This window comes from Desmodus rotundus, chromosome 4 (assembly GCF_022682495.2).
Source record: "Desmodus rotundus isolate HL8 chromosome 4, HLdesRot8A.1, whole genome shotgun sequence".
NCBI lineage: Eukaryota > Metazoa > Chordata > Mammalia > Chiroptera > Phyllostomidae > Desmodus > Desmodus rotundus.
In genome coordinates, this window is record NC_071390.1 from 4,154,062 (window position 1) to 4,166,263 (window position 12,202).

At 56.8% G+C, this 12,202-nt stretch overlaps 2 protein-coding genes across 8 annotated transcripts in view; one reads left to right on the top strand and one right to left on the bottom strand.

Moving 5' to 3' along the window:
* DHX32 (DEAH-box helicase 32 (putative)) overlaps positions 1-2,911 on the top strand; it is a 41,231-nt gene extending 38,320 nt beyond the window's left edge. For all 3 annotated transcript variants that reach the window (XM_053923273.1, XM_053923274.2, XM_053923272.1), the window contains exons 11-13: positions 413-600; positions 1,422-1,603; positions 2,572-2,911. In XM_053923273.1, coding sequence (XP_053779248.1) covers positions 413-600; positions 1,422-1,603; positions 2,572-2,743 — 542 coding nt within the window. In that variant the 3' untranslated portion in view covers positions 2,744-2,911. The remainder of the gene's footprint in view (positions 1-412; positions 601-1,421; positions 1,604-2,571) is intronic.
* Positions 2,912-3,005: 94 nt separating this feature from the next.
* BCCIP (BRCA2 and CDKN1A interacting protein) lies at positions 3,006-12,194 on the bottom strand. 5 transcript variants are annotated; one of them, XM_045191616.3, is made up of 7 exons: positions 12,001-12,194; positions 10,990-11,064; positions 10,216-10,296; positions 6,499-6,585; positions 5,594-5,781; positions 4,093-4,267; positions 3,006-3,397 (listed from the first exon to the last, which is right to left on the bottom strand). In XM_045191616.3, exons 1-7 carry the CDS (start codon positions 12,166-12,168, stop codon positions 3,014-3,016), a joined length of 1,158 nt encoding a protein of 385 aa, XP_045047551.2. In that variant the 5' UTR covers positions 12,169-12,194; the 3' UTR covers positions 3,006-3,013. The 5 variants fall into 5 exon arrangements, with proteins under 5 accessions (XP_045047551.2, XP_045047550.2, XP_045047552.2 ...); XM_045191615.3 differs by having other exon boundaries at positions 6,499-6,588; XM_045191618.3 differs by having other exon boundaries at positions 3,014-3,285; positions 6,499-6,588; positions 12,001-12,193.
* Positions 12,195-12,202: the final 8 nt, after the last annotated feature.

Here is a 12,202-nt window from a genome sequence, read left to right on the forward strand (position 1 = left end):
TAGAGGAACCCTTCCCTTGCAACAAAACAAGTACGGGAGATGTCTTCACAGCTCAGAGGGCTTTCCCCTGGAAGCTCCTCCGGTCCTAGTTGCACTGCAAGTGCCCCCCCCTTACTGTGCGCAGGCAGTCAAGTGTGGACTCGAGGACAGTCTCCTCTGCCCCCCAGCCCTGGACGGAGGGCGACAGTAGGAACACGCTGTCCCCACAGTGCATGGGGTCGCGGAACCCCACGGAACCCCGGCCAGTGCTGGCTCCGCTGACAGCGCCCCAGATGGCCCCTCGCAGCCACCAGACCAGAGGTCCTGGCCTTGCAACCTCCTTCTCAGGACAGAGGAGAATGAGCACCTTCCAGCCAGGCCCTTGCAGATGGTCACACACCCTTACTAAAGCCCTGTCCGCCCCTCCTCCCAGGCTGCGTGGAGAAGTGGTGCCAGGACCACTTCCTCAGCTGCACTGCCCTCAGGACGGCAGACGTGGTCCGGGCCGAGCTCCTGGAAATCATCAAGCGGATCGAGCTTCCCTACGCAGAACCCGCCTTTGGCTCCAGGGAAAACACTCTGAACCTGAAGAAAGCTCTCCTGTCCGGCTACTTCATGCAGGTGAGGATGGCTGAGACGTCCTTCGCGGGGTCGCGCCAGACCTCACGCGTGCACGTCGTCATGCCAGGGATCTGGCAGAGTGATAAACGAAAACCCTGTGCTATTAAAGACATAGTATGTAAGTAAACAGCCTTCCCCTCAGGGAGTGAAGGCCTAAGCTAGAATGTTGACTTTGTCTGAGAGGACGAGAGGCCCCTTCCATTATGGAGGGACAGCTGGTAGACACCCTTTCTGGCTGCAGGGCAGACCGAGCCCCTCACCCCGCCTGTCGGCCAAACAGCTCACAAGTCGCCGGTGACTCGGTGCCCGACAAAGGAAGAGGCCGTCCACTAGTCCCTTCTCAGAGGAGGGTCCGCAGCTGCTCTGCCGGCACACGGCGGGGGGGGGGGGGGGGAGGCAGGCACGCCGTGCCCCCACGGCGAGGGAAGTCCTGCTGTGGGTTTCCTCATCTGTGCGGGAAAAGTCAGGTGCTGCTGTGACAGGCTTTCCTGGGGACAGAGTGGGCTGGGACGTCCAGCGTGAAGCGCGCGCACGTGTGTGTGTGTGTGGTCCACCACGTGGCTCTACTGCCCGACCCACTGTGAACCGCTGCAGCTGCCCTGAACTTGCACGAGCCGCTCAACACCATCACCACCGTCTCCAAGTTTTGGGTAAAACCAGTCTGTCTGATTTCCGGTATATGAAAACGGGAAAGGTGGACGGCCAATCTGTAGTTCTAACCATTCGGTACGAGTATGTTGGAGTTCTTTTCAACGAAGCATTTTTGTGCATTGATCTCCATGTTAACGCTCACTCTCGTTTCCCGACCACGCTGCCTTTAGATCGCTCGGGACGTGGACGGGGCGGGCAACTACCTGATGCTGACGCACAAGCACGTGGCCCAGCTGCACCCCCTGTCTGGTTACTCCGTCACCCGGAGGCTGCCGGAGTGGGTCCTCTTCCACAAGTTCAGCATCTCGGAGAACAACTACATCAGGATCGCCTCCGAAACCTCTCCTGAACTGTACGTTTTGTGGAGAGCAAAGGGTTTCTATGGAACTCGCAATCGAGGAGTAAACGAGAACCTTGGTTATTGTGTTCAGGTGGAAGCAGTTTATACTGGTAGCAGCCTAAAGACAGGTCTGCATGGGTGATTATCTAAGAGACGGCAGCAGAGAGGGAGACTGCGTCATAGAAAGGTGACAGCAGGCGCGGGGCACCTGCAGAGGAGCAGGCAGGTGCAGACGTTGAGAAGGGATGAGCTCAGCCTTCTCCCCTCAGGGGAGCCACTGAGACAGGGGCCAGCGGGGAGGGCGGGGACGGGGCGAGGTGAAGACAGGCAGGCACCAGAGCCGTAGGGCTCACGGCTACAGGAGATTGGCGTTCACACCCAGCACAGTACAAAGCAACCACAGAGTTTTAAGAGGGGTGGCATCTTCTTCAGCCCTTTTCAAGCTCCCTCCGGCTGCAAAGTGAATGGGTGTGGCTGCAGCGATAGGAACGTTGGCCAACCTCAGCTGCTGCAGTTGCTGCCCCCCTTGTGAAGGAGCCCCTGGCTCCTGGGGCAGGGTGATGGTCTAGGCAGGAACCGACAGAAACCAGCAGGGGCCGGCTTCGGAGGCTGGGTGTGAACTGGCATGCCTTAGGAAGAGACAGAGGCCAAGATCCTCCCCCTCACCCACCCAAAGTTCTCCCAAGCACCTGACCGGACCCTCGTACACTGCATTGGGTGGGACAGGAGGCACCCGTGTCCCCAGGGTCAGAGTGGTGGCCATCACTTCCGCTGTGTGGCCTCACTAGAGGCCAACTCACCAGAAAGGTAATTCAGCTGTCCATAAAAACCATAGAAAGTGCTCGCTCTGCAAAGGCAGACAAAGACACAGAGGAGTTCAAGTTAATGCTGGTCCCACAGGCAGATTCCCCCGGGCGGGGGAGTGCCCAGACGTGTTTGCTGTAGCACACCAGAAATCACCGTGTTTTTGCTTTGAGCAGATTCATGCAACTGGTGCCACAGTACTACTTCAGTAACCTGCCTCCCAGCGAGGGTAAGGACATCCTCCAGCAAGTGGCCGGTCACCTGCCACCCACGCCCCCACCGAGGAAGGAGCAGGACGTGTGTGAGAAGTCCCCCGAAACTCCCGAACAAAGATGCGCTGTGCAGTGACGCTCAGACCGGCCCCAGTGTGCCGTGCAGTAAGCCCGAGTCAGGTGCCGGGCGCCCACCACGCAGCGCGGGGGGAGGACGTCAGGGTGTCCTACCCCACACAGGAGGCGCCTGAAAAATTAACACTCTGTATGTTATTTTGAAATAAAAAATAGAAGTTTTTATTGAGTTCCTTAAATTACTACTCCATGTTTTCCTCTTACCGGGAAAGTTTTTAAGCAACCATTCATGATTTGACCAAAACTTTTTTTAAACTATTTTGTACACATGTCACAGACACAGGCAGCAGAACCCTACTTTTTGTAGAGAATCTAAATCTACGTGAAGTCTTGAGTTTTCGGTACATCTCCACGGGGCTTTCTGGTAATTCGCCCACACCGGCACACGGCTGCCCACGGGCAGGGCTAAACTGAGAGGTGCTCCTTCAGCTGGTCCATGATCCCACGCATCTCGCCACACGGAATCAGCATCACCGTGCGCAAGGGTGTCATCGGAACGTCGTCGAAGGCCCACCTGCCGCCCAGGCGTGTGTCGCTCTCCTCCTGCACCGAGTAGCTGAACTTCAGGACCGCCTTCTACATCACACAGAGAGCCACAATGCACACCACAGACACCGAACTCTGGGTCTGACATGCGCTCACGGGTGAGCGGCAGCTGCAGGGAGCGGTCGCAGAATGAAGCAAGCTCACGGGCCGTGCGGGCAGAAGTTAAGAGCGGTCCCCACCAGAAGCTAACTAAGCCCCGGAGGAGCACGGCCAGAGTGTACCGGCTCGAAGGCGAGCAGGCCGCTAGTGGTATCAGCACACCACCCACTTACGTGCTGTTCACAGTGCGGAAATCACTCATTCATAAGGACAGCACAAAATACCTTCACGGGAAGGAAGTGCTAGAAATCCCACCAAGGGAATCGCATCCAGGACCACGGGCACAGAGACGCACGGGAGCCGGAATAGGGGGAAGGGGGAAAGAGTGGGCACAGGGGGTCTACCCAGCTTCCGCCTCACGGGCCGTGTGGTCTCAGATAATGGCTCTCCTCTCCCCCAAACTCGATGTCCCTGTCCGTAAACCCAGGCTCACGTCCGCCTCCCGGGGCGGTTTGAGACCTCCGGCTCTCACGGCAGGTTTGTGGACTTGCTCCTCCCCCCACCCACACCACCAGCAGCGGGGTGGGGGACCTGGAGCGCACCAGGCACTGGTTCACTGCTAGCAGCTGGGGACGGGGAGGAAGACGGAGTGGCCACCACACCAAGGACTTTGATGTGAAATGGGAGGGCAAAACCCCATGATTTATTGTTACCAAGAAATTACTACACACATCTCCACAAGCAGATGGGACCAGACAGACTCACCTCATAGAAAAACTCCTCCTCTGCGTTTGCAAACACTAACTCCTCCTTCTGGTGGCCGCTCCGTTTCTTCCTGGAGTTGTTTTTTGCTGCTTCCACAAACGTCTTGCTAATCAGAAGGTAGAAGTAACACTTCCCACACGGCTTGCTGGTCTTGTGTGCCTCCGCCAGCTCTTTCCTACAAGGCGCGCGCACACACACACGCAGGTTTGCCCGCTGGGCCCCGGGAAGTCAGCCCATCGACAGAGCGGCGCCCCGGGGACAGCAGGGAGGCTGGGCAGGAGGTTCTGTGCTGACAAAGGCTTCACAGGCAGGCGTCAGACCCGGACCCTTCCAGGCGGCGTGCTTTGTTTTGGCTGTCCGGCACACTTGAGTGGTCGCGGCAGTGCCTTTTATGGTAATGAGTACCGTAACTCTCCCAGGTTAGGCTGAGCTGTGGACACACAGCAGCTAACTGACCAGTCTCAAATTCACCCAACGCCACTGCTTTGTGCGCGGGTTAAAAATACGTAAGAACCTAGGTTTCTCTGAAAGAGCAAGCACTGAACACAAGTACACAAGGGCACATGACCGCTCGCCTCCGACCACGCGAGTCCAGGACTCACGTCTCACACACTGTGGACGGGCACCGCACAGCACCCTGACTTCCACAGCTGCCCACGAGGGGCAGGGAAGCCTTTCTGAAAATTACACGTAACTGTGCCTCCAGCTGAACAAGAAACGCGAGCCCCTTCAGCTGTCTGTAGCAGAGATCAGGGGAAGCAGATCACCCTCCCATGACACCGAATAAACAGGAGCTCCAAGGGACCAGGGGAAAAAAGCAAAGCCGAACAGCAACACGGCAGCGGAAGCGCAACCTGCGCAGCAGGGGCGGGGCAGGCGGCAGCCACAGCGGAAAAGCAGTGGCTCTGTAAGGAAGAGCCCACGGCACAAGCGCCAGACCCCCGAGAGCAGCCAGGCTGCGAGGCCCGAGGCCGGGCGGTCGGTCGTGCTCTCAGCCTCCTCTGCTTCAAAGCGCAGGCAAGACCAAATCTTAGCTCTTCTTACACTTAAAATATTCTTGCCAACTCGAAGCTGCAGTTAAAAATAAAACCACCAACCCTGAGAAGCCAGCAGTGTGGGATCAAGACTATGGTTTCATTAGTCGTAAAACAGCCCAATGAAATTTGGGGATTTTACTGTTTTTGTTACTGTCGTTAATTGGTCAGTACCATATTCACGTTACGGAAACACACCTGTGAAGAGGGTGAAACGTAGTGGTGGGAACCCTTTTTTCGCATATTTGAATCTTTAGGGTCACCACGGAGACTACGGTCAGAACGGTCTGAACGACAAACATGCTCTAGGGTGCCGATCATCAGGACCGTCCCGCCCAGGCTGCCCCTCACCCCACCGCACCACTGCTCACGCCAGGACGGCACTCCTCCCGCACCCGTACCCGCTGCGAACCCCACTCCCGAGCCCACGGCAGGCGCCCTGCGGGAGGAGACCCCAAGTCTCTTACTGCAGCTGCTGGTGCATGGGCAGAGCGACCTGGGGGGGCACGTTAATGAATCTCTCGCTCAGGAGAAGGCCCACGGGCTTGGCAGCGTCACTTAAGAGCTCGCCCAGCTGGTCGACCACACTCTTTTCACAGTTCTGCTGACAGCGGCTCAGCACCAACTCTTTAATCTGCTCGGCACACTGGGTACCCTAGAAAGCAGAGAGAAGGCTTACTGTTCACCCCAGGCCCTCACGCCCAGGGGAAACTTCAAAGTGAGAACGCCCCTCCTCCCCTCCCAGGTAAGGGCACGTGCCTGTCACAGCCTGCGAAATCTCCAGCCTTCAGTGGCGATGCCTAAGCATTTCCCAAAGTAACTGGGCGGACTCCGCTCCCATCCCAAAACCGGTGCTGAGGCAGGGCTGGGCTGAGAGGCAGGCGCCCTGCGACAGCGACTCCAGCCTGTCCCATCAGACTGATGGACAGGACTGAAGTTCACATAAAACTGAAAGTGCAGGCTGCATCGTATTTGAGGTGGGTAAGCAGCTGGCTTCCGCTTTTCATCAGGACTCAGCAGCGAGCAGTGAAGAGCGAGGAGGGAAAGTACAGGTCTGTGCCTGTCAGCTCCTCCCCCGGGACGCGGCGCCACCTCCCAGTTGGGGCACAGCCGCAGAGGCGGCACAAACAGCCGTGCCAACACCAACAGCATGACATGGGTCTCGCCGCCAGGCGGTGGCTCTCCATCACAGGGAGGAAGCGACTTTGGGCACACACCACGCAACGGGACGGAAAGGGTCACAGCAGAGCTCACAAGCGCACCTCCCTGTGTAACTGCGACCACCACTGACGCAGGGACCCCTGCTCCTGCGCACGTAAATGTGGCCTGGGCCACAGGAATGACCGTGCAGACAGGGGCCGGGGAAACCAACCTTTCTTTCAGTTAAATTTAGAAGACTTATGAAGCCGAAGATCTCATCTTCGTCCACATCGTCATCACTGTCTTCCGAAACGTCTGACTGCTATTCAGAGAGAAGAACAGCTGTAACTTGCACCGGATTGGGAAGAGATGTCATGCCCAGCCCGGGAATCCCGGCCTCAGTCACCATGCCACTTCGCAAACCCCACCTGCTGCGCCACTGTCCCCTCAGAAGGCGCCACAGACGAACCGCCGCATGGCCTGGTGCGCGGCCCTGCAGCTCCCTGGGTCCCGCTCCTCTTTGGCATCCTCCACGGTCTCTTCCTGCTCTGAAGTTACTAGATCACTGAGACCTTTTCTTGACCAGTTTCTCAACACATTACAAAGGCAGAAGATCTAAAACCTCGAGGAAGAGCTGAAGCCAGCCCTTGCCTGCTTCTCTGCGGATCCCTGGCACTGTGCCACCTAGAACCACGCATCTGCCGCGTGGGCCACCCTGGTTCCTGAGGCCGGTGACCAGGGCCTGAGTGCCACTGACTCAGCACAGAAGAGAGAGGGCCGGGAAGGAAAGGACAAGGAAGCAGAGAGCTGGGACAGAACGCCTGCTCCAAGGGAACCTCCTGGCTCTAGGACAGCCCCTCCCCCGGAGGCCTCAATGTGCCCCCCAGGTGGTCCTCCACGTGTGGCCTGCTTGCCTGTCAAGGTGTGAACACCCCTCGCAAACCCCCAGCACCCAGCCTGGCACAGAACAAGTCCCCAGGGAGCACGTGTGGACGCAAGGCTGCTGCTTTCCCACCAGAACCAGCAGGACCAGCGCTGCCCCTCGCTGCCCTTGGACTTGCTGTGCAGGACGGGGCCTCCAGAGTTCTGCCACACCTCCCAGCACCGCTGGCTCAGGCAGGTGAGGGCAACAGTGTCGAGGCACCACAGTGCCCCAGGGGCCTGGTGCATCAGGGCAGAGAACAGAATGGACTGCCTCCGTGGGGGCAGGAAGTCAGACCAGACCAGAGTCTGAAGAGGATGAGGAAGGACGTGATGTGGCTCCTGGACCTCAGGGATACTGTCACTGACGGGGACCTCAGGCAGAGGGGCGGCCAGGCTTTACAACAAAACTTTCTGTGGAACCTGGACACAAAAGGCCACCAGTCTCTTCCTGTGCAAACAAGAAAGGAGGGTGGCTCAGGGAAGGCCTCCAAGGCCTAGGGAAATACAACTACCTGCCCAGATGAGAGAAGCCTGAGCTCCACCCAAGAGGACACAAGAGTAGAAGACGAGAAGGTGACTCCCAGGGAGACTAGCAGTTCCCGTGGGAGGGGAAAGAAGTACCGAGAAAGGACTAATATGTCCACCAGCCACGGTCCTCCACGATCCACAGGAGACGAGTTCCCTGCAGCACAGAGGACCCCCAGCCACTGCGGCACAACCTGCACAGCACCAACGGACAAAGGGAGCCCTCGGTGCCCAGCCCGAAGAAACCCCACGTGGGCACCTGGCTCACAAGCAATTGGTGTCACCTGGGACGGCTCGCTGCTCCTGATGGGATTCAGCCATCAGGGCAGCACCACACAGGGCCACCTCTCTGGGGGCTGGGGTCATGGTCACATCATAGCTCACCCCTCTCCTACTAGACCATCTCTGGCACCCCCGCTGCCCCACCCCTCCCAAGCCTCCTCTTAGTGCCCAGGAACCTGAGCAACACTGCACAGAACACCTCGCCCTGAACCAGAGCCTCTGGACCCACTGTGCCCTTGCACTCTGCAGTCCTCCCTGCCCAGAGCCGAAAGGCACCCCTGAAAGGGCAGTCCCTTTCCTAGGAATAGGACGTCTCTGTCTCTGGACACCTCGACTGTCTCTGCGGAAGCCAGGGAGGCCCAAAAGAAGGCCAAGTCCCCCATTAGAGCGGAGCTTTTCCAAGGATGGACACGGCTGTTCCCATGGTGCCCAGTGGTCCGGGGCACTGGCCAGCTGGAGAGCGCCATGTCTGACGAGGGCAGGCACCCTCCTAACCGCCCCCACCGCCATTCCATCAGACACGGCTGCTGTCTAAGATCAGCCCACTGCGTTTAGCACAAGGTGCTGGCGGCTCCACCAGTCTCAAAGCTGCAGTAGCAGACTGGGGTAAACGACGAGGGTGCTCAGCAGGAGAGGAAGTAGAAACTGTTAACATAAACAATCTTCAAGAATTCTAGCTTTGTACACCAAGGTTGCAGGTTCGATCCCCAGTCAGGGCACACACACGACTCCACCAGTAAATGCATACATAAGTGGAACAACAAGTCAATGGCTCCCTCCCCTTCTCTCTCCCCCTAAAACCAGTAAATAAGAATTTTTTAAAAATTGAATTTGGCTTTGAAGGTCAGGTAGTTAGCCTGGAGGGTAAGCCTGAGGTGGAGCTCTCTGTCTGGTTTTGTTCGGTAAGCTGGACAGCAGGTGCTGGGAACAGAACCAGCGACAGCCCCACGGGTACAGCCTGCACCCCGTGCCACACAGTGCTAAGTGCTTTACACACAGTGCCTCACTCTGCCCACCTCCCAGCCCCCAAGCACACACATCATCCTTGTTTCAGAGGTGAAACCCGCAACAAACTGAGGTCTGGCGGCAGACTGTCCTTCCCACACACGTCCCACCTCTTCTGACCAAGTGACCTAGACATTCCTCCCATCAAGGGGGGGTGTCTATGCGCCCTCCCCTGGAACCTGTGGGGAACTTCCTGTCAGCCGATCAAGTGAGTGGTAGACATGACACTGTTTCCTAAGATGTCTCCATCCAGTTCTTTTGGGCTGTGTGCCCCTGGGACCCACCAGCCTGTAAAGAGGCCCATGCAGAGGAACCAAGTGCCCCCAACCCACAGTCCCAGCCGGGCTCCCGACGGACAGCCCACACCGACGAGCCGGTCACGAGTGAGCCATCTGGAATTCCTCCAGCCCCCTCGCTGACAACTGCACTGTGCCGCAGAGCACCTAACAGCCGACCTGACCGAGCTCTGGCCAAACCACAGCCCCACGCGCCACGGGGATGACTGCCACTACTGGAAGCACAAAGTATGTAGAGAACATTAAGAGCCACCGGACAACTCGTGGCCGAGGAGGGACTCCCCCGAGTCTGGCTCCCCCCTTCTCCAAATGGGCGCTTCTCTCGTCGTGCCTGACCCCTGCTTCTCTTCTCCTCTCCCGGTCACTCCTCGGAGCCCCCTTTGCAGGCTCTGCCACTATCTTACCCAAACAATGCCAGTGTTACCTGTGCCCCTGCCCTTCCTGAGCAACCTCAACCACTACTGTGCCCGCAATTACCGCTTATCTGCCGCGCACGCCCAAGTCTCCAGATGCTGCTCAACAGCTCACCTGCACTATCACAGGCAAATCAAAATCAAAATGCACAAACCCAAACTCCCATTTCCCTTCCTAACCTATCTTCCTCCAGGTCACCATTTGGTTGCTTGGACCAGAACTTGGGAGTCATCCCTGACCCCTTCCCCACCCCACCCAGACCCAGTCACTATCTCATCCCGTCACATTTCACCTCCGAAACACCTTCTGAATCCAGCCACCCCTTTCCCCATCCACTGCCACTCCTCAATTACCGCATTTAATAGCGCTGGATCCCTGAGACAGCCTACAACCAGTCTCCCTTCCCCATTAAGACTTCTTCCCAATGCCTGCTTGCTGTAAATCAGGAACTTTCCAGGCCAAAAAAATTATTTAACCAGAATGAGCACAACGGCTCTGCTTACCTTAATCACACTCCCAACATGGTTCTGCTGAATTAGGAGGTCTGTTAGTTCTGCAGTGTTCACAGGAGCCTTTAGAAAAAGCTAAGAGGAGGAACAAAAATTAATTTTAAATTGAAGTCAAAGCATAATATCTAATAAAACTTCTAATTTCCATATTCAAATAAAAGCAGTGAAATGTCAACGATCTGACCAGGAAGGTGACTCAGAAATGCAATCCCAAGAGCAAAGGAAGAGCCCAGGAGGATCAGAGAAGCTAAGGGCACTGGAACCTAAGAGCAGGCAGTCAGTGGAAGTACAGGCGGTGTAGGGGAGGGGAAACGGCATGGGGAGGAGAGAGGAGGGTGAACACAAGGTCAAAGGGCTTGGCGACTAGGACACTCTCGAGGGTCCAAAGGGCAGGAACCACAGCCAGCACCATGCTGGCAGAGAAGCAGCAGAAGCCCCAGAGGGTGCAGTGACATGGCTTCTACGAACGAATTCCTCCGACAGTCGGGATGGGACTTAGGGGAAAAGGGACCAGAAGCTCAAGCAATCAGCAGACGGAAGACAAAGTACTGAGGGGCACAGGGCACTCAGCTGCTTAATGGAGGAGGGGCTTGGAGCACAGGCACACACACAGAGGGGGCTTAGCTCTGGAAAAGGAGAGGAGTTCCTCCCGGGCAAGGGAGAGGACCGGAAGGGGAATGCTAAAACAGGTCGAAGGCTGACAGCTTGTGCTGATGGCCTGGGTCTTCTTAGGAGAGCAAATCCACGTGCACGGAGTAAAAAACATACCTGCTGCAGTAACTTCTTAATTCCGTCGTGATCGTTGTCTGAGATGGAATAAGCTTCAAAATCAATATTCACTTCCTGCAAATAGCACACAAAACAGGTCATCACACAGAACCTTCTAAGCTACTTCAGGCATTATTTCCCACTGCGGACTTTCCTTTTCCGCTCTACCCACGTTCTTTTTGGCTCTCCTTCTAGCTCCAGGACATGCCAATAAAAGGACAAGAAGAAAAGTTTGCTTAAAGAACTGTAACTGTCTAGTCTACAAAAAAAGGCAAACACTGAGACACTGCATCTGCAACTGGTGAATCTGGGGACCACCGACAGAAGCGGCGAAGATTATGGGCATGAACTGCACATTCTGCTTTGGAGGTGTTAAGCTGGAGGTGCCTGCTAAACACTGGGCGGTGGTCAGGGTCACTGAACGTTCAACATATATGCAAGGCCTGTAACGCCAGACACTACGCAGAAGCTACTCTGAAGGAGCCCAGGTCTGAGAACCAAGACTTGGTGAGAGGAGTGGGCAGAAAACACTGCGTAGCTGGGAGCTGAGCAAGGAAAGAAAACCTGCAGGATGGAGAGCGTCTGGAAAAGCTGCGGGTAGAACAGGGCGGCGGTTTCCGGGACCAGAAAGGGGGCCGCCGCGACGAGAGGCAGGCTGCGGGGTGGGGGTGGGTTGCAGTGCAAAGGATGAATCAATCTTCAGGCCCTTGGTGGCCGGTTATGGATTTGGGGCTCCCGCCTAAAGACTAAAGAAAAGTCTCTACGCTGATTTTCTTGGGGGTAACGACCCGGCCAGGCTCTAACTTTCTAAAATAATTTCTGCAACTGCGACGTGGAAGAGACCGAACTGGAACCCGAGTCAAAGCCTTTCATCACCTACAGTGTCTGCTTACAGACCCCGGGTACAGGGAAGTCGCTACTCCAAGCGTCTCACACATCCGCGCGCGGGCTCAGCGGTCAGAAAGTATTTTCCCAGATAGAAACCAAACGGGGGTCGCCAGTGCTGCTCACCTCGTCGACGACCTCGTCGTCTTCATCCTCCCCTTCGTCACTGTCTTCATCATCTTCGTCTCCGTCCTCGACTTCATCGTCCTCTTCTTCCTCGTGGCGCGGAGCCGGGGCGTCTGATGGCTGCGGAGCCCCATCGCCAACTGCACGCCGCTTGGACCTGGACGCCATTTTGCCGTCCTCAATGCGCCTGCGCAACGTCCGC